The following is a 19,880-nucleotide window of genomic DNA, read 5'->3' as shown; positions in this document are numbered from 1 at the left end:
GCAGGATCCTATCAACTGTTTAGGTTTGCCAGGCCGTAAACAGAAAATTATTGCACTGGGTTATTCTAGAAAAATCTTAAGGATAAAGGAATAAATTTGCTATGGTTTGCCAGACCCAATAAGCAAAAAATATTGAGATTCAGATTTTGGCCAAGCACAAGCGTTGGCCAAATTCATCCATTATCGTTCACAAGAACAGCTCATCTGCTTTGGTTTGCCAGACCAAGAGGCAGAGAGACTATTAAACAGGATAAATCTAGAAAACCACCACCAAAGGATCAAAATAAATTGTTTGCTTCGGCTTGCCAGGCCGAAAGCAGGGACATCTGGAATTCAAGAAAATATTTAGTATTCTTCAATAATATTCAAAAACTGCAGGATCAAAATTCAATTGCCATGGCTTGCCAGGCCAAGGCAGGATAATATTGGTCAAGTTCACCAGCTTGGGTTTGCCAAGACGAGAGCTGGGAAAAGTTGTTTTAAGAGTTCGTTCATCGGTTCATAAAACAAAAAGAGTCGGGTCATAAATTCATAAAAATGTGTCAGATGTTTTATTGATTAGTGAATGATAACAAAATGAGGAAAATAATGAATAAAAAATCGCTTCGGGGCATGTTAATAATTAGTAGGTGTTTCAATGTTGAATTAATTTCCCTTTTGTTATCATAAAATATTAGACTCAGTTGATTCGTTTAGTGTGTGTTAATAATTGTGCAATATTAGGTAATGGCGTGCAATTAGTAAAATAGTGTGCAATTTATAATATTTAGTGTGTGCAATTGAGGGCAGGGGGGGGGAAGGGGAAATAGTTTTGTTGCAGCAACATATATGTGCGTAACTTTGGCAGCAACATGTGTATGCTAGCAACAAAGTCCCAAGTATGTGAATACTTAATGGTTTGTGACTTGGGTAATTATGTGTGTATGTATTTCCCAGTGTTTCAATTTCCCTCCCTTAAAACCCATTGATGCAATGCGTTAAATCAATATGTGTGAGTAAAAAAGGTTTTGTTCTTAAACTCACCGATCTTTAAATCCTCTCTTAAGCCGGCCATCACGTTTTTAATTGGGGAAATAAATAGCAGCATGTGTATGTATGTGTGACATACATATATTGTGGGATTTAATTGGCAAAATTAAATCCCAAAATTGCACTTTGACACAGAATAAAATAAAATAAAATAAATATAATAAAATTGCACAGCCGATGTTTATGGTTACTTCTCATTCCCCTAGAAAAGAAAATATTGCACTTTAGATATATGTTTTTAACTGGGGAAATTGCACAAATATTCAATTTTTTCTTTTAGTTTTCAGCCCTTGGCTGTTGGCCAATATTTCACATTAAAAGTTTTACGATTTTGGCCATCAATCGGCATTAATTTAACACATAGAAAGCACGTGGAAAAAATGGTTGCGTTCGCTCGCATCAACAAACAGAGACTGATCATACATGGCAGAATAAAATAAAGTACGAACATTTACTTGCTATGGGAACAATGGAATCGGAACGTGCATATGTACATAAATATATAGCAGTTTTTACCAGTTATTTAGAATAAATTCAAATGAGAATTTGTTTACTTGGCAATTGGCAAATTATTAACATGAATGGAATATTTCACTGACTCAGAGGGTTTAATTATCATGCTTGTTAGATTTTGGACAATTTTTTGGCTCAATATATATGTGAATATTTGCATTTTAAATATGATGATATTTTTAGGCAATTGGCAGTTATTTAAATAAAGAAAATATTAGAAAAATTTCATTGACTTGAGATTTACTGGTTCCTTGGACATGGATAATTTCAGGCTCATTGTGTGAAATTGCTTATGTGTGTGATTATGAGTCCTTTGAATTAACGGAAAGACATTGGCTAGAACTGACAAGGTTGACAAAAATCGAGACGATAGTGCCGCCAGGATCTGGCGACAAATGTAACATTTGGTGGGGGAATAATTTTCCCTAAATTAATATTATAATTATAATGACCCACTAGGGGGCATCCACCATGGCTGGAGATGTCGTCAGGAAATAAATTATCATATAAAATTGCCCCAATAGGGGGCATCCAGAGTGTAAATACCTTCGTCAGTCCTTAGATCCTTAGAATTAGTTAGCCTTGTCGTCCATGTTAGGTGTCGTCAAGGATGTGTGTATACACAATATCACAGTTTGTTCAATGAGCAGCCCAAAATGGGCTGTATAGTGGCAGGCAAAAGAATTTTTGTGAGTCCTTAAAAAGGACCATGGCATCATCACAGGAGATACGGGTGGCATTAGGTCAGCAGAGGGGGACTGGAAAGGATTTCTGATGAGCCCCACAGAAGTGGCTATAAAATGGAAAAAAAATTCCATAAATAGCCTGATGCAATCGCCCATAATGGCAGGCAGGGGGCGTGGCAAAATTCGGCATTTGGTCCAATCCAGTCCTAAGCATCATCCTGCTGGTGTTGGATGTCATCCAGGGTGAATAGCAGTGCTCCTTAAAAATTTCGTCCAACAGGTGAAATTTTTTCACAAGAGGTCAAAACGAACGCCCATGGTGGCGTTCAGGGGGCGTGGCTAAAATTCCGGAGTTGGTGTTTCCCGGTCCTTAGGTTCATCCTGCAGGCGATGGTAGTCATCCTGGACGCATGATAGAGCCCCGTAACATTCCAGCCATACCCAGTGGAAATGACCATCAAGTGTGAATTTTCACGTGTGGCCATTACATACGCCCATGGTGGCGCTAGGAGGGCGTGGCTAAAATTCTGAAATTAGTCCAATCCAGTCCTAAGTGACATCCTGCTGGTATTAAATGACCTCCAGATTGAATGGCAGCGTTCCTTCAAAATTTCGACCGTCAGGTGAAATTTTTCACAAGAGGTCGAAGCGTGCGCCCATGGTGGCGTTCAGGGGGCGTGGCTAAAATTCCGGAGTTGGTGTTTCCCGGTCCTTAGGGACCTCCTGAAGGTGTTGAATAGCATCCGAGGTGGAAGACAGCGCTCCATAAAATTTTTGCCATACCCAAGAAGTAGTGGTCAACACATGAGATTTTTCATATGTGCCCAATACGTACGCCCATGGTGGCGCTAAGGGGGCGTGGCAAAAATTCAATAATTGGTGTTGGCTAGTCCTTAAGGTCCTCCTGAAGGTGTTGAATAGCATCCGAGGTGGAAAACTGCGCTCCATAAAATTTTTGCCATACCCAAGAAGTAGTGGTCAACACATGAGATTTTTCATATGTGACCAATACATACGCCCATGGTGGCGCTAAGGGGGCGTGGCAAAAATTCCATAATTGGTGTTGGCTAGTCCTTAAGGTCCTCCTGAAGGTGTTGAATAGTATCCGAGGTGGAAAACAGCGCTCCATAAAATTTTTGCCATACCCAAGAAGTAGTGGGCAACACATGAGATTTTTCATATGTGCCCAATACATACGCCCATGGTGGCGCTAAGGGGGCGTGGCAAAAATTCAATAATTGGTGTTGGCTAGTCCTTAAGGTCCTCCTGAAGGTGTTGAATAGCATCCGAGGTGGAAAACAGCGCTCCATAAAATTTTTGCCATACCCAAGAAGTAGTGGCCAACACATGAGATTTTTCATATGTGACCAATACAAACGCCCATGGTGGCGCTAAGGGGGCGTGGCAAAAATTCAACAATTGGCATTTTCTGGTCCACAGCATCATCCTAAAGGTGTTGGAGGACGTCCACAGTGGAAAATAGTGTCCCATACGTTTTCAACCATACCAAGTGAAAATCGGGATCACCAAATTCGTCCAAAAGTCGCTCGGAAGGAAGCATATCTGTTATTAGTGAGGACAATGGAGGAGTTGGACTTCGGGAGGATTAGTAATATTTGGAGTAAATACGGCCCAATAAGAAAAAGGATAAATGCAGCTGGCTGCCAACTAGGGAGTAGCGTATCCAGAGCCCCTTCAAAAACAGCCTTAAGTGAGGGGATAGCAATTTGGGCAAGCTGCAGATTAAACATAAAGTGGGCCATCAGCAAATAGCGCCTCCGTTATTGAATCATTGATGGAGCCAGAAAAGAATCCTGCTGCAATCATAGAGTCGCTATGATCCTTTGCATGAGAGCGAGTCCTCTTGACGCGTTTCCCAAGGGGGGCGTCAGGCGAAGCTTCCCTAGCCGTAGCAATGCCCGCAGAGGTTAGCAGCTTATTAAAGAGTTTATTAAATAAGTTCTCTAACTTATCTAGTCTGGCCTGAGTCCTAATGTGCAGCTTCAGGAGCTGGGCATAATTCTGCTGAATTTTGTTCACCTGGCTGTTTTGGACTTCCACATAATTGCCCTTCTGCTGGCTAAGGCTCTGGCTCTGGCCACGATTAGCATTAGGAGTGACCTGAGTAGGAGAGCGCTGCTGACGAGCGTAAGCCAAGTTTCCGGTTCGCTCGGCCCTAAGTTTAGCCTGGAATCGGGACAAGTGAGCCTCAGCGGGGTTTTTTGGTCGGCTAGCTAAGCCAAAGGCATTGGAGTTGTTAGGTTGATTTCTTCTAAAGGGATTCCTGACAATCCTATTTTGAGGCTGTTCCTGTTGCTGCTGGCTGGGATTCTGACTACTTCTAGAGTTGGCCTGGCCATTAGAGTTCCTGTCATAAGTCTGCAGTGGCTGCCAATAGTTGAGGCTACCTGTCCTCTGTGGGGGCTGCTGTCGCCCTGGCTGACGTCTGTACTGACGCTGATGATGCTGGTGCTGGTGTTGCCATTGATGACGTTGCTGGCGCTGGTGCTGTTTACTTTGCTGCCTAACATTAGTCCTAGGAGTTGATCTTGAGTTAGCATTAGAAGCCTGAGAACTGCTAATCCTCTGAGATCTGCCCTGATAGCGTCTAGAAGAGCCATCTGAGTGGGAAGGCTGACTCCCAAATAGCTGCTGCCTAATTTCCATGTATTTGGGGCATCCTCTATAGCTGCTAATGTGAGGCCCATTGCAGTTGATGCACTTGGCGGGGACTATTCTCTTTCCTCTACAAACATGAGTTGGGTGTGGGCCGGCGCATTTCATACAAGAAAAGTTGTTCTTGCATTGCCACTTGAAATGCCCAAAGCCTTGGCATTTGTAGCATTGGGCTAACTGGCTGGTAGAATTGGTCGAAGTAGAGGAAGGAACCAGGGCCAAGGAAACGGCGGGGGCAACAGGACGGGCTACAGCAGAGGAGGGTGACGGTACAGTAGGAGTGGCGTTGAGAGTTGGCACAGAGATGGGATTGACATTGGCGCCATCTATATTGCCAACGGGGCCATCAACACCAGTCATCGGGTCGTCAACAATGGTATTATTGGCTACACTAGGTGTTTGTTGTTGTAGCTGCGGTTGCTGGTGTTGATGCTGTTGTTGAAGTTGCTGTAGCTGCTGCATTTCCAGATTCAACTTTCTATCCCTGTTGTAGCTTTGTGCGAAATTGCACTTGAAGACAGGCGCTTGAATATTAGCAGAGGGGGGAGGGGGGACCCCTTCAGTAGAAATAAAAGGAGCAGTAGTAGAAGGTCCGGGTTGAAGAGGAGACTTGGCTGGTCCCGGATCATTAGGGACGGGACGCTTGGGGTCGCTCATCAAACGGGCAGCAGAGGCAGAGAGTAATCTCTTTGCATTAGCCCTTTCAACCCGCGATCTAATTAGAGCCATGAGGATTTTCTTTCTCCGTTTCTCTACCTTTTTCATTTTAGAATAGGGAGAGAGTGCCGAGTCACTACTAGAGGACGGCCGCGAGGTAGCATTAGAATTGGTGTCGTTAATAGTGACCGAATCATAAGTGTTTCTATGCTTGCGTTTAGGATTGTTAAGAGAGCTTCTGAGAGTACGCATTGGAGGCGCATCAGATCCGTTAGAATTGGGAGAGACGGAAGAAGGGGAGGAGGAAGAACAGAGGCGGAGCCTACTCTTCTCTTTAGTAGTGCTCTTTCTATTAGAGCTCTCTTTAGTGTTGCTCTCTTTGGCAATTTTCTCTTTAGTAAGAGCATCATTATTAAGAGAGCTGAGAGAAGTTGTGAGGGGAGTACTACATAATGATATGATCTTTGACTCACCCTTATTTAAGCCTCTCTTTGCCATCTTTCGTTTTCCTCGCTCCGCCTTTCTTAGCTCAGGAATGGGACCTCTCTCCGGATAGGCTGCCGTTTAAATGCCCAATAGAATAGCGGTTCTCCTGCTTCTCCTTTTGTGCGACGCTTCCAATTGCGCCAAAATTGCCAAAAATTGACTAATTTTGTGCAAAATGCTTTGCCGTGGCTGTACTTGGCCGCCAAAATTGGTGATGATGCCGTTGCTGCAGAATAAACGGTTAAGGCACACACACAGGTGCGCAATAATTGGCGCCAAATATATATGTATGTGTATGTGCTGGGCGGGAATTAGATTATATGTATATATATATAAATATATATGTGTCGTTTTATATGTCGTTTTATATGTCCTTTTATATGTCGTTTAATATGTAATTTAATCTGCCTTTTTTATATGTCGTGATATATGCCTTTTTTTAATGTCGTTTTATGTGCCTTTATATGTGTCGTTTTATGTGTATATATATGTCGTCAAGAGTCTCGCTTTTTTTTAAGTCGTGTTTCGTAGGTTTTACATATATATATTTGGTCAATTTTGGTCAATTTTTTGGTCAATTTCAGGTCAATAGAAACACCTTTTTTTTTTTTTTTTTTTTTTTTTTTTTTTTTTGTAGTTGTTTGTTCTAATTATTATTTGTTTCCTTTACGTAATTGGCTGTTTCGTACAATGTTCTTATGGCTGCTGAGTACAATTGACTGTGGCGGTACTTGCTAGCTTACGGCTCGCTGGCCTGCTGGCCTACTGGCTGGCTCCTCGGCGCGGCTGCTGCGCGCGTGTGCGGCTCTAGCACGGGCGGAAAATCAGGCTCCGGAGGATAGCGATCTTGCGCTCCTGGCGGCTGCTCCGGCCGGGAATGGGCAAGGGGCGTGGGCACGTTAGCCCTCGACCGGCCAACTGACACTGGGACTGAAACTGGGGCTGACACTGGGAGTGGGCGAAGGCACGTCCGCACTCGACCAACTGATCAACACGACGATCTGACTGAGACTGTGACTGAGAGTGGGGCGCAAGGCACGTCCGCACTCGACCAACTACACAACACGACGATCTGACTGCCTGACTGAGACTGAGAGTGGGGCGCAAGGCACGTCCGCACTCGACCAACTACACAACACGACGATCTGACTGAGACTGTGACTGAGAGTGGGGCGCAAGGCACGTCCGCACTCGACCAACTACACAACACGACGATCTGACTGACTGACTGAGACTAGGAGTGGGGCGCAAAGCACGTCCGCACTCGACCAACTACACAACACGACGATCTGACTGAGACTCTCTCTTGAAGAGAGAGAGTAAAGAGGATCAGGATTGGTCAGATAACGCTACACTGAGCAAAATTGGGGTTGATCAGAGGGATAAATGTGAATGGATTTTCCTTGTCAAGAATGTAAACAGACAATTTGGACAAAATAAAAAGTGGAAAATCAAGAAACTCAACAATTTAAATATAAGCATTATCCCTAATTTAAATATAAACATTATCCCTAAGGTCGTCTTTTTTAAGCAGTTGCCAGGAACACTCACTCACAGATGGGTTAACCAGCCCGTATATATCTACGCAGCAACCGGGCCTGAGGATACGGAAACATGGAAACATGGATTTGTCAAGTGCATACTTATGATAACTTAACTAATGCATCTAGACAGGACACTTCTCCACTTCGTAAATTGGCGCCACCGCTCGTCCATTTTGTGCTCTATAAAAAAAAAAATTTAACATGGGCAAAAAAAAATAGAGTCACAACACTAAGAAGACGTTAAAAGCGGGGCAATACATTTCTAGCAAATTCATTAAACTAGTGGTCCTGTCATTGCGGAACGTCACAACACAATTAGCTGCACACTCCTTAGCGTACGTTCCGCAATGACAGGACAGCAGAGAAATGCCCTTCATTAGCCTAATAATTAGTTGTCCCTATTGCCCTACCTCCTCCAAATTGGGTCCAAGGCGGCCAGCTGGCGCGGCAGACCACGGTGTCCCATTACTCTGTTGAGCAACATTTTTGCACCGTGGCTGCCGCTGTAGCAGGCCGACAAGGACAATTAGCCTAACAAGAACTACGTTAATTATTATTGTCAAGTTGATTTACATGAATCTTATAATGAAAAACAAGAAACTAAAAACAACATAAATTAACAAAAATAATAAAAAACAAAAAGATTTGAGTCAAGTCTAACATTAAAAGAATCACAAAACAGTGTGATTCTTACGAGATGAGAACACAAATAAAAAAAAACAAAGATTGGTCAAGATAAGAATTTGGAGGAGGACTTTTAGCGAGACAAACAAGATGAAAAATAATTATCTAAAGTCCATTGAGAAGGATGTCCAGCGTTGGGCCCTCAAGAACAGGCCATCCTCATCCAGGCAGGGGGGGGGTCATCTCCAATCCAGGGCGAGTGCAAAACATCTTCAGCATCCTGGTCGGTGGATGCCCTCCAGGCCAAGACATCAGAGGATGGAGGACGCCTGGATGGCCCGACATGGCCACAATTGGGGGCTGAGTCGGGCTCATTGGTAATGGGCGGCCAGGATTGGTCGCCCTCAGGACATCCTTCATTTGCATTGGGCCCAAATTATGGCCCGGACTTGGCCGCTGCTTGCGGGAGACAGCCAGGATTGACTGCCAATAGGACGTCCTTCATTTGCATTGGGCCATGATTTATGGCCGGAATTAGCCACTACTTGCAGCTAAGACTGGCTCGTTGACGGGAGACAGCCAGGATTGACTGCCAAGAGGACATCCTTCATTTGCATTGGGCCAAGGTTTTTGGCCAGACTTGGCCGCATACTTGCGGCTGGGACTGGCTCATTGACGGATGACGGCCAGGATTGACTGTCAGCAGGACATCCTTCATTTGCATTGGGCCATAATTATTGGCCAGACTTGGCCGCTAATTGCGGCTGGGACTGGCTCGTTGACGGGCGACAGCAGGATTGACTGTCAACAGGACTTCCTTCTTTCATCTTGTTTTGCCCAAAAAGGGCCATCTCGGGCAGGAACAGGCGGCGGCAAGAATTCTGATTTGGCCAAACTAGTTGGCCAAAAGCGTGAAATAACAGAGTGCAGCATCTGGCTTGTTGCCTAGGAGTGCCAGTCCATAGGCAAGGATATCCAGGATTCGTTTCATACTGCAGTCTGAATAAAGGGGTTGGCAGATTTTCATGGAACTCAAACTTGACATTTCATTGATCGGAATTAGTGTAAATAACGCTACTGCAGAATTCGCACAGCTGCTTTTGGTTTGCCAGACCAGAAAGCAGGAAAATCATCACAGAATAAAATAAATTATTTCGGTTTGCCAGACCGGAGAAAAACAAAAATAAATTCAGGATTCCAAATTTGACCAATAAATACTGGCCAGATTCAATAGTTGTACTTTGCAGGATCCTATCAACTGTTTAGGTTTGCCAGGCCGTAAACAGAAAATTATTGCACTGGGTTATTCTAGAAAAATCTTAAGGATAAAGAAATAAATTTGCTATGGTTTGCCAGACCTAGGCAAAAATATTGAGATTTAGATTTTGGCCAAGCACAAGCGATGGCCAAATTCATCCATTATCATTCACAAGATCAGCTCATCTGCTTTGGTTTGCCAGACCAAGAGGCAGAGAGACTATTAAACAAGATAAATCTAGAAAAACCACCACCAAAGGATCAAAATAAATTGTTTGCTTCGGCTTGCCAGGCCGAAAGCAGGGACATCTGGAATTCAAGAAAATATTTAGTATTCTTCAATAATATTCAAAAACTGCAGGATCAAAAATTCAATTGCCAAGGCTTGCCAGGCCAAGGCGGGATAGTATTGGTCAAGTTCACCAGCTTGGGTTTGCCAAGACGAGAGCTGGGAAAAGTTGTTTTAAGAGTTCGTTCATTGGTTTATAAAATAAAAAAAAAGAGTCGGGTCATAAATTCATATAAATGTGTCAGATGTTTTATCAATTAGTAAATGATAACAAAATGAGGAAAAATAATGAATAAAAAGTCGCTTCGGGGCATGTTAATAATTAGTAGGTGTTTCAATGTTGAATTAATTTCCCTTTTGTTATCATTAAATATTAGACTCAATTGATTCGTTTAGTGTGTGTTAATAATTGTGCAATATTAGGTAATGGCGTGCAATTAGTAAAATAGTGTGCAATTTATAATATTTAGAGTGTGCAGTTGAGGGCAGGGGGGGAAGGGGAAATAGTTTTGTTGCAGCAACATATATGTGCATAACTTTGGCAGCAACATGTGTATGCTAGCAACAAAGTCCCAAGTATGTGAATACTTTATGGTTTGTGACTTGGGTAGATTTATGTGTATGTATTTCCCAGTGTTTCAATTTCCCTCCCTTAAAACCCATTGATGCAATGCGTTAAATCAATATGTGTGAGTAAAAAGGTTTGTTCTTAAACTCACCGATCTTTAAATCCTCTCTTATGCCGGCCATCACGTTTTTAATTGGGGAAATAAATAGCAGCATGTGTATGTGTGACATAAATATATTGCGGGATTTAATTGGCAAAATTAAATCCCAAAATTGCACTATAACATAAAATAAAAATAAAATAAAAATAAATAATAAAATTGCACGGCCGATGTTTATGGTTTCTTCTCTTTCCCCTAAAAGAAACGGAAATATTGCACTTTAAATAAACTTGTAGATGGGGAAATTGCACAAATATTCAATTTTTCTTTTAGTTTTCAGCCCTTGGCTGTTGGCCAATATTTCATATTAAATTTTAACGATTTTGGCCAATGGGATCGGTATTAATTATAGCACATATAAAGCACGTGAAAAAATAGTTGCGTTCGCTCGCATCAACACACGGAGACTGGCAGAGTAAAATAAAGTACGAACATTCACTTGCTATGGGAACAATGGAATCGGAACGTGCATATGTAAATATATAGCAACTTTTTCAATTATTTAGAATAAATTCAAATGAGAATTTGTTTACTTGGCAATTGGCAAATTATTAACATGAATGGAGTATTTCCCTGGCTCAGAGGGTTTTATTGTGATACTTATTAGATTTTGGGAAATTTTTATGGCTCAATATATATATGAATATTTGCATTTTAAATGTAACGATATTTATTAGGCGATTGGCAATTATTTAAATAAAGAAAATATTTGAGAAATCTCCCTGACTTGAGATTTACTGGTTCCTTGGACATGGATAATTTCAGGCTCATTGTGTGGAATTGCTTATGTGTGTGATTATGAGTCCTTTGAATTAACGGAAAGACATTGGCTAGATCTGACAAGGTTGACAAAAATCGAGACGATAATGCCGCCAGGATCTGGCGACAAATGTGACATTTGGTGGGGGAAATAATTTTCCCTAAAATTAATATTATAATTATAATGAACCACTAGGGGGCATCCACCATGGCAGGAGATGTCGTCAAGATACAGATTATCGTATAAAATTGCCCCAATAGGGGGCATCCAGGGTGTAAATACCTTCGTCAGTCCTTAGATCCTTAGAGTTAGTTAGCCTTGTCGTCCATGTTAGGTGTCGTCAAGGATGTACGTATACACAATATCACAGTTTGTTCAATGAGCAGCCCAAAATGGGCTGTATAGTGGCAGGCAAAAGAATTTTTGTGAGTCCTTAAAAAGGACCATGGCATCATCACAGGAGAGACAGTGGCATTAGGTCTGCAGAGGGAGACTGGAAAAAATTTCAGAAGAGCCCCACAGAAGTGGCTATAAAATGGAAAAATTCCATAAATAGCCTGATGCAATCGCCCATAGTGGCAGTCAGGGGGCGTGGCAAAATTCTGCAAATGGTCCAAACCAGTCCTAAACATCATCCTGGTGGTGTTGGATGGCATCCAGTTTGAATGGCAGTGCTCCTTAAAAATTTCGACCAACAGGTGAAATTTTTCTCCAGAGGTCGAAACGTGCGCCCATGGTGGCGCTAAGGGGGCGTGGCTAAAATTCCAGAGTTGGTGTTTCCCGGTCCTTAGCTTCATCCTGCAGGCGATGGTAGTCATCCTGGACGCATGATAGAGCCCCGTAACATTCCAGCCATACCCAGTGGAAGTGACCATCAAGTGTGAATTTTCACGTGTGGCCATTACATACGCCCATGGTGGCGCTAGGAGGGCGTGGCTAAAATTCTGCAAATGGTCCAATCCAGTCCTAAGCATCATCCTGCTGGTATTGGATGTCATCCAGGGTGAATAGCAGTGCTCCTTAAAAATTTCGACCAACAGGTGAAATTTTTCACAAGAGGTCAAAACGTACGCCCATGGTGGCGCTCAGGGGGCGTGGCTAAAATTCCGGAGTTGGTGTTTCCCAGTCCTTAGCTTCATCCTGAAAGCGATGGTAGACATCCTGGGCGCAGGATAGAGCCCCGTAACAATCCAGCCATACCCAATGGAAATGACCATCACATGTGAAATTTCACGTGTGGCCATTACATGCGCCCATGGTGGCGCTAGGAGGGCGTGGCTAAAATTCTGCAAATGGTCCAATCCAGTCCTAAGCATCATCCTGCTGGTATTGGATGACATCCAGATTGAATGTCAGTGCTCCTTCAAAATTTCGACCATCAGGTGAAATCTTTCACAAGAGGTCGAAACATACGCCCATGGTGGCGCTCAGGGGGCGTGGCTAAAATTCAGGAGTTGATGAATCCTGGTCCTTAGGGACCTCCTAAAGGTGTTGAATAGCATCCGAGGTGGAAAACAGCGCTCCATAAAATTTTTGCCATACCCAAGAAGTAGTGGGCAACACATGAGATTTTTCATATGTGCCCAATACATACGCCCATGGTGGCGCTAAGGGGGCGTGGCAAAAATTCAATAATTGGTGTTGGCTAGTCCTTAAGGTCCTCCTGACGGTGTTGAATAGCATCCGAGGTGGAAAACAGCGCTCCATAAAATTTTTGCCATACCCAAGAAGTAGTGGGCAACACATGAGATTTTTCATATGTGCCCAATACATACGCCCATGGTGGCGCTATGGGGGCGTGGCAAAAATTCAATAATTGGTGTTGGCTAGTCCTTAAGGTCCTCCTGACGGTGTTGAATAGCATCCGAGGTGGAAAACAGCGCTCCATAAAATTTTTGCCATACCCAAGAAGTAGTGGTCAACACATGAGATTTTTCATATGTGACCAATACAAACGCCCATGGTGGCGCTAAGGGGGCGTGGCAAGAATTCAACAATTGGCATTTTCTGGTCCACAGCATCATCCTAAAGGTGTTGGAGGACGTCCACAGTGGAAAATAGTGTCCCATACGTTTTCAACCATACCAAGTGAAAATCGGGATCACCAAATTCGTCCAAAAGTCGCTCGGAAGGAAGCAAATCTGTTATTAATGAGGACAATAGAGGAGTTGGACTTCGGGAGGATTAGTAATATTTGGAGTAAATACGGCCCAATAAGAAAAAGGATAAAATGCAGCTGGCTGCCAACTAGGGTGAAGCGTATCCAGAGCCCCTTCAAAAACAGCCTTAAGTGAGGGGATAGAAATTTGGGCAAGCTGCAAATTAAACATAAAGTGGGCCATCAGCAAATAGCGCCTCCGTTATTGAGTCATTAATGGAGCCAGAGAAGAATCCTGCTGCAATCATAGAGTCGCTATGATCCTTAGCATGAGAGCGAGTCCTCTTGACGCGATTCCCGAGGGGGACGTCAGGCGAAGCTTCCCTAGCCGAAGCAATGCCCGCAGAGGTTAGCAGCTTATTAAAGAGTTTATTAAATAAGTTCTCTAACTTATCTAGTCTGGCCTGAGTCCTAATGTGCAGCTTCAGGAGTTGGGCATAATTCTGCTGAATTTGGTTCACCTGGCTATTTTGGACTTCCACATAGTTGCCCTTCTGCTGGCTAAGGCTCTGACTCTGGCCACGATTAGCATTAGGAGTGACCTGAGTAGAAGAGCGCTGCTGACGAACGTAAGCCAAGTTTCCAGTTCGCTCAGCCCTAAGTTTAGCCTGGAATCGAGTCAAGTGAGCCTCAGCAGGGTTTTTAGCTCGGCTAGCTGAGCCATAGGCATTGGAGTTGTTGGGTTGACTTCTTCTAAAGGGATTCCTGACAATCCTATTTTGAGGCTGTTCCTGTTGCTGCTGGCTGGGGTTCTGACTACTTCTAGAGTTGGCCTGGCCATTAGAGTTCCTGTCATAAGTCTGCAACGGCTGCCAATAGTTGAGGCTACCTGTCCTCTGTGGGGGCTGATGTCGCCCTGGCTGACGTCTGTACTGACGCTGATGATGCTGGTGCTGGTGTTGCCATTGATGACGTTGCTGGCGCTGGTGCTGATTACGTTGCTGCCTAACATTAGTCCTAGGAGTGGATCTTGAGTTAGCATTAGAAGCCTGAGAACTGCTAATCCTCTGAGATCTGCCCTGAAAGCGCCTAGAAGAGCCATCTGAATGGGAAGGCTGACTCCCAAATAGCTGCTGCCTAATTTCCATGTATTTGGGGCATCCTCTATAGCTGCTAATGTGAGGCCCATTGCAGTTGATGCACTTGGCGGGGACTATTCTCTTTCCTCTACAAACATGAGTTGGATGTGGGCCGGCGCATTTCATACAAGAAAAGTTGTTCTTGCATTGCCACTTGAAATGCCCAAAGCCTTGGCATTTGTAGCATTGGGCTAACTGGCTGGTAGAATTGGTCGAAGTAGAGGAAGGAACCATGGCCAAGGAAACGGCGGGGGCAACAGGACGGGCTACAGCAGAGGAGGGTGACGGTACAGTAGGAGTGGCGTTGAGAGTTGGCACAGAGATGGGATTGACATTGGCGCCATCTATATTGCCAACGGGGCCATCAACACCAGTCATCGGGTCGTCAACAATGGTATTATTGGCTACACTAGGTGTTTGTTGTTGTAGCTGCGGTTGCTGGTGTTGTTGCTGTTGTTGAAGTTGCTGTAGCTGCTGCATTTCCAGATTAAACTTTCTATCCCTGTTGTAGCTTTGTGCGAAATTGCACTTGAAGACAGGCGCTTGAATATTAGCAGAGGGGGGAGGGGGGACCCCTTCAGTAGAAATAGAAGGAGCAGCAGTAGAAGGTCCGGGTTGAAGAGGAGACTTGGCTGGTCCTGGATCATTAGGGACGGGACGCTTGGGGTCGCTCATCAAACGGGCAGCAGAGGCAGAGAGTAATCTCTTTGCATTAGCCCTTTCAACCCGCGATCTAATTAGGGCCATGAGGATTTTCTTTCTCCGTTTCTCTACCTTTTTCATTTTAGAATAGGGAGAGAGTGCCGAGTCACTACTAGAGGACGGCCGCGAGGTAGCATTAGAATTGGTGTCGTTAATAGTGACCGAATCATAAGTGTTTCTATGCTTGCGTTTAGGATTGTTAAGAGAGCTTCTGAGAGTACGAGTTGGGGGCGCATCAGATCCGTTAGAATTGGGAGAGACGGAAGAAGGGGAGGAGGAAGAACAGAGGCGGAGCCTACTCTTCTCTTTAGTAGTGCTCTTTCTATTAGAGCTCTCTTTAGTGTTGCTCTCTTTGGCAATTTTCTCTTTAGTAAGAGCATCATTATTAAGAGAGCTGAGAGAAGTTGTGAGGGGAGTACTACATAATGATATGATCTTAGACTCACCCTTATTTAAGCCTCTCTTTGCCATCTTCCGTTTTCTTCGCTCCGCCTTTCTTAGCTCAGGAATGGACCTCTCTCCAGATAGGCTGCCGTTTAAATGCCCAATAGAATAGCGGTTCTCCTGCTCCTCCTTTTGTGCGACGCTTCCAATTGCGCCAAAATTGCCAAAAATTGACTAATTTTGTGCAATATGCTTTGCCGTGACTGTACTTGGCCGCCAAAATTGGTGATGATGCCGTTGCTGCAGAATAAACGGTTATGAGGCACACACACAGGTGCGCAATAATTGGCGCCAAATATATATGTATGTGTATGTGCTGGGCGGGAATTAAATAATATATATATAAATATATATGTGTCGTTTTATATGTCGTTTTATATGTCCTTTTATATGTCGTTTAATATGTAATTTAATCTGCCTTTTATATGTCGTGAAATATGCCTTTTTATATGTCTTTTAATGTGCCTTTTTTTTGTGTCGTTTTATGTGTATATATATGTCGTCAGGAGTCTCGCTTTTTTTTATGTCGTGTTTCGTAGGTTTTACATGTATATATTTGGTCAATTTAGGTCAATTTTTTGGTCAATTTCAGGTCAATAGAAACACCTCTTTTTTCTTTTTTTTTGTAGTTGTTTGTTCTAATTATTATTTGTTTCCTTTACGTAATTGGCTGTTTCGTACAATGTTCTTATGGCTGCTGTGTACAATTGGCTGTGGCGGTACTTGCTAGCTTACGGCTCGCTGGCCTGCTGGCCTACTGGCTGGCTCCTCGGCGCGGCTGCTGCGCGCGTGTGCGGCTCTAGCACGGGCGGAAAATCAGGCTCTGGAGGCTAGTGATCTTGCGCTCCTGGCGGCTGCTCCGGCCGGGACTGGGCGGGGGCGTGGGGAAGTTGGCCCTCGACCGGCCAACTGACACGACCGAAATCTGACACTGAGACTGACACTGGCACTGGGGCTGACACTGGGAGTGGGCGCAGGCACGTCCGCACTCGACCAACTGATCAACACGACGATCTGACTGAGACTGTGACTAGGAGTGGGGCGCAAGGCACGTCCGCACTCGACCAACTACACAACACGACTGTGTTAGTGTGACTCTCTCTTGAAGAGAGAGAGTAAAGAGGACCAAGATTGGTCAGAAAACGCTACACTGAGCAAAATTGGGGTTGGTCAGAGGGATAAATGTGAATGGATTTTCCTTGTCAAGAATGTAAACAGACAATTTGGACAAAATAAGAGTGGAAAATCAAAAAAAACTCAACAATTTAAATATAAACATTATCCCTAAGGTCGTCTTTTTTAAGCAGTTGCCAGGAACACTCACTCACAGATGGGTTAACCAGCCCGTATATATCTACGCAGCAACCGGGCCTGAGGATACGGAAACATGGAAACATGGATTTGTCAAGTGCATACTTATGATAACTTAACTAATGCATCTAGACAGGACACTTCTCCGCTTCGTAATTTGGCGCCTCCGCTCGTCCATTTTGTGCTCTATAAAAAAAAAATTTTACATGGGCAAAAAAAAAATAGAGTCACAACACTAAGAAGACGTTAAAAAGCGGGGTAATACATTTCTAGCAAATTCTTTTAAACTAGTGGTCCTGTCATTGCGGAACGTCACAACACAATTAGCTGCACACTCCTTAGCGTACGTTCCGCAATGACAGGACAGCAGAGAAATGCCCTTCATTAGCCTAACATTTAGTTGTCCCTATAGCCCTACCTCCTCCAAATTGGGTCCAAGGCGGCCAGCTGGCGCGGCAGACCACGGTGTCCCATTACTCTGTTGAGCAACATTTTTGCACCGTGGCTGCCGCTGTAGCAGGCCGACAAGGACAATTAGCCTAACAAGAACTACGTTAATTATTATTGTCAAGTTGATTTACATGAATCTTATAATGAAAAACAAGAAACTAAAAACAACATAGATTAACAAAAATAATAAGAACAGAAAAATTTGAGTCAAGTCTAACATTAAAAGAATCACAAAACAGTGTGATTCTTACGAGATGAGAACACAAATATTAAACAAAGATTGGTCAAGATAAGAATTTGGAGGAGGACTTTTAGCGAGACAAACAAGATGAGAATAATTATCTAAAGTCCATTGAGAAGGATGTCCAGCGTTGGGCCCTCAAAAACAGGCCATCCTCATCCAGGCAGGGGGGGGGTCATCTCCAATCCAGGGCGAGTGCAAAACATCTTCAGCATCCTGATCGGTGGATGCCCTCCAGGCCGAGACATCAGAGGATGGAGGACGCCTGGATGGCCCGACATGGCCACAATTGGGGGCTGAGTCGGGCTCATTGGTGGTGGGCGGCCAGGATTGGTCGCCCACAGGACATCCTTCATTTGCATTGGGCCCAAATTATGGCCCGGACTTGGCGGCTGCTTGCGGGAGACAGCCAGGATTGACTGCCAATAGGACGTCCTTCATTTGCATTGGGCCATGATTTATGGCCAGAGTTAGCCGCTACTTGCGGCTAAGACTGGCTCATTGACGGGTGACAGCCGGAATTGACTGCCAATAGGACATCCTTCATTTGCATTGGGCCATGATTTCTAGCCAGACTTGGCCGCTACTTGCGGCTGGGACTGGCTCGTTGGCGGGAGACAGCCAGGATTGACTGTCAACAGGACATCCTTCATTTGCTTTGGGCCAAATGATTAAGGCCAGACTTGGTCGCATACTTGCGGCTGGGACTGGCTCATTGACGGATGACAGCCAGATTGACTGTCAACAGGACTTCCTTCTTTCATCTTGTTTTGCCCAGAATGGGCCATCTCGGGCAGGAACAGGCGGCGGAAAAATTCTAATTTGGCCAAACTAGTTGGCCAAATGCGTGAAATAACAGAGTGCAGCATCTGGCTTGTTGCCTAGGAGTGCCAGTCCATAGGCAAGGATATCCAGGATTCGTTTCATACTGCAATCTGGATAAAGGAGGTGGCAGATTTTCTTGGAACTCAAACTTGACATTTCATTGATCGGAATTGGTGTAAATATCGCAACTGCAGAATTAGCACAGCTGCTTTTGGTTTGCCAGACCAAAAAGCAGGGAAATCATCACACGATAAATAAATTATTTCGGTTTGCCAGACCGGAGAAAAACAAAAATAAATTCAGAATTCCAAATTTGACCAATAAATATTGGCCAAATTCAATAGTTGTACTTTGCAGGATCCTATCAACTGTTTAGGTTTGCCAGGCCGTAAACAGAAAAATATTGCACTGGGTTATTCTAGAAAAATCTTAAGGATAAAGAAATAAATTTGCTATGGTTTGCCAGACCTAGGCAAAAATATTGAGATTCAGATTTTGGCCAGGCACAAGCGTTGGCCAAATTCATCCATTATCATTCACAAGATCAGCTCATCTGCTTTGGTTTGCCAGACCAAGAGGCAGAGAGACTATTAAACAAGATAAATCTAGAAAACCACCACCAAAGGATCAAAATAAATTGTTTGCTTCGGCTTGCCAGGCCGAGAGCAGGGACATCTGGAATTCAAGAAAATATTTAGTATTCTTCAATAATATTCAAAAACTGCAGGATGAAAATTCAATTGCCAAGGCTTGCCAGGCCAAGGCGGGATAGTATTGGTCAAGTTCACCAGCTTGGGTTTGCCAAGACGAGAGCTGGGAAGAGTTGTTTCAAGAGTTCATTCATTAGTTCATAAAATAAAAAGAGTCGGGTCATAAATTCATAAAAAAAGTGTCAGATATTTTATTAATTAGTAAATGATAACAAAATGAGGAAAATAGTGAATAAAAAATCGCTTCGGGGCATGTTAATAATTAGTAGGTGTTTCAATGTTGAGTTAATTTCCCCTTTGTTATCATTAAATATTAGACTCGATTGATTCGTTTAGTGTGTGTTAATAATTGTGCAATATTAGGTAATGGCGTGCAATTAGTAAAATAGTGTGCAATTTATAATATTCAGAGTGTGCAGTTGAGGGCAGGGGGGGAAGGGGAAATAGTTTTGTTGCAGCAACATATATGTGCATAACTTTGGCAGCAACATGTGAATGCTAGCAACAAAAGTCCCAAGTATGTGAATACTTTATGGTTTGTGACTTGGGTAAATCTGTGTGTATGTATTTCCCAGTGTTACAATTTCTCTCCCTTAAAACCCATTGATGCAATGCGTTAAATCAATATGTGTGAGTAAAAAAGGTTTTGTTCTTAAACTCACCGATCTTTAAATCCTCTCTTAAGCTGGCCATCACGTTTTAAGTTGGGGA

The 19,880-nt window shown here is 43.6% G+C and overlaps 2 protein-coding genes across 2 annotated transcripts in view; both read right to left on the bottom strand.

Moving 5' to 3' along the window:
- Positions 1–10,462, bottom strand: part of LOC123257281 (transcription factor stalky-like) — a 40,595-nt gene extending 30,133 nt beyond the window's left edge. The window contains exon 1 of the mRNA XM_044715802.1: positions 1,024–10,462. Coding sequence (XP_044571737.1) covers positions 3,972–6,059 — 2,088 coding nt within the window. The 5' untranslated portion in view covers positions 6,060–10,462 and the 3' untranslated portion in view covers positions 1,024–3,971. The remainder of the gene's footprint in view (positions 1–1,023) is intronic.
- A 3,034-nt stretch (positions 10,463–13,496) lies between these two features.
- Positions 13,497–14,966, bottom strand: LOC123257202 (putative uncharacterized protein DDB_G0291608). The gene is made up of 3 exons (XM_044715280.1): positions 14,683–14,966; positions 13,798–14,364; positions 13,497–13,521 (listed from the first exon to the last, which is right to left on the bottom strand). The coding sequence occupies exons 1-3, from the start codon at positions 14,964–14,966 to the stop codon at positions 13,497–13,499; spliced, it is 876 nt and encodes a 291-aa protein (XP_044571215.1).
- Between the last annotated feature and the right edge of the window lie 4,914 nt (positions 14,967–19,880).

Source organism: Drosophila ananassae, chromosome 3L (assembly GCF_017639315.1).
Source record: "Drosophila ananassae strain 14024-0371.13 chromosome 3L, ASM1763931v2, whole genome shotgun sequence".
Lineage (NCBI taxonomy): Eukaryota > Metazoa > Arthropoda > Insecta > Diptera > Drosophilidae > Drosophila > Drosophila ananassae.
The sequence above is the reverse complement of the archived record's forward strand: the minus strand, read 5'-3'. Positions and strand labels throughout refer to the sequence as shown.

What these genes read in the sequence shown, in the direction of transcription:
- LOC123257202 (XM_044715280.1), bottom strand. Translation starts at nt 14,966, where the DNA reads ATGCAGCAGCTACAGCAACTTCAACAACAGCAACAACACCAGCAACCG. An exon ending in TCGACCAATTCTACCAGCCA is followed by an intron (nt 14,365 to 14,682) that starts GTTAGCCCAATG and finishes ATCCACTCCTAG; the next exon opens with GACTAATGTTAGGCAGCAAC. An exon ending in ACTCAGGCCAGACTAGATAA is followed by an intron (nt 13,522 to 13,797) that starts GTTAGAGAACTT and finishes CTGTTTTTGAAG; the next exon opens with GGGCTCTGGATACGCTTCAC.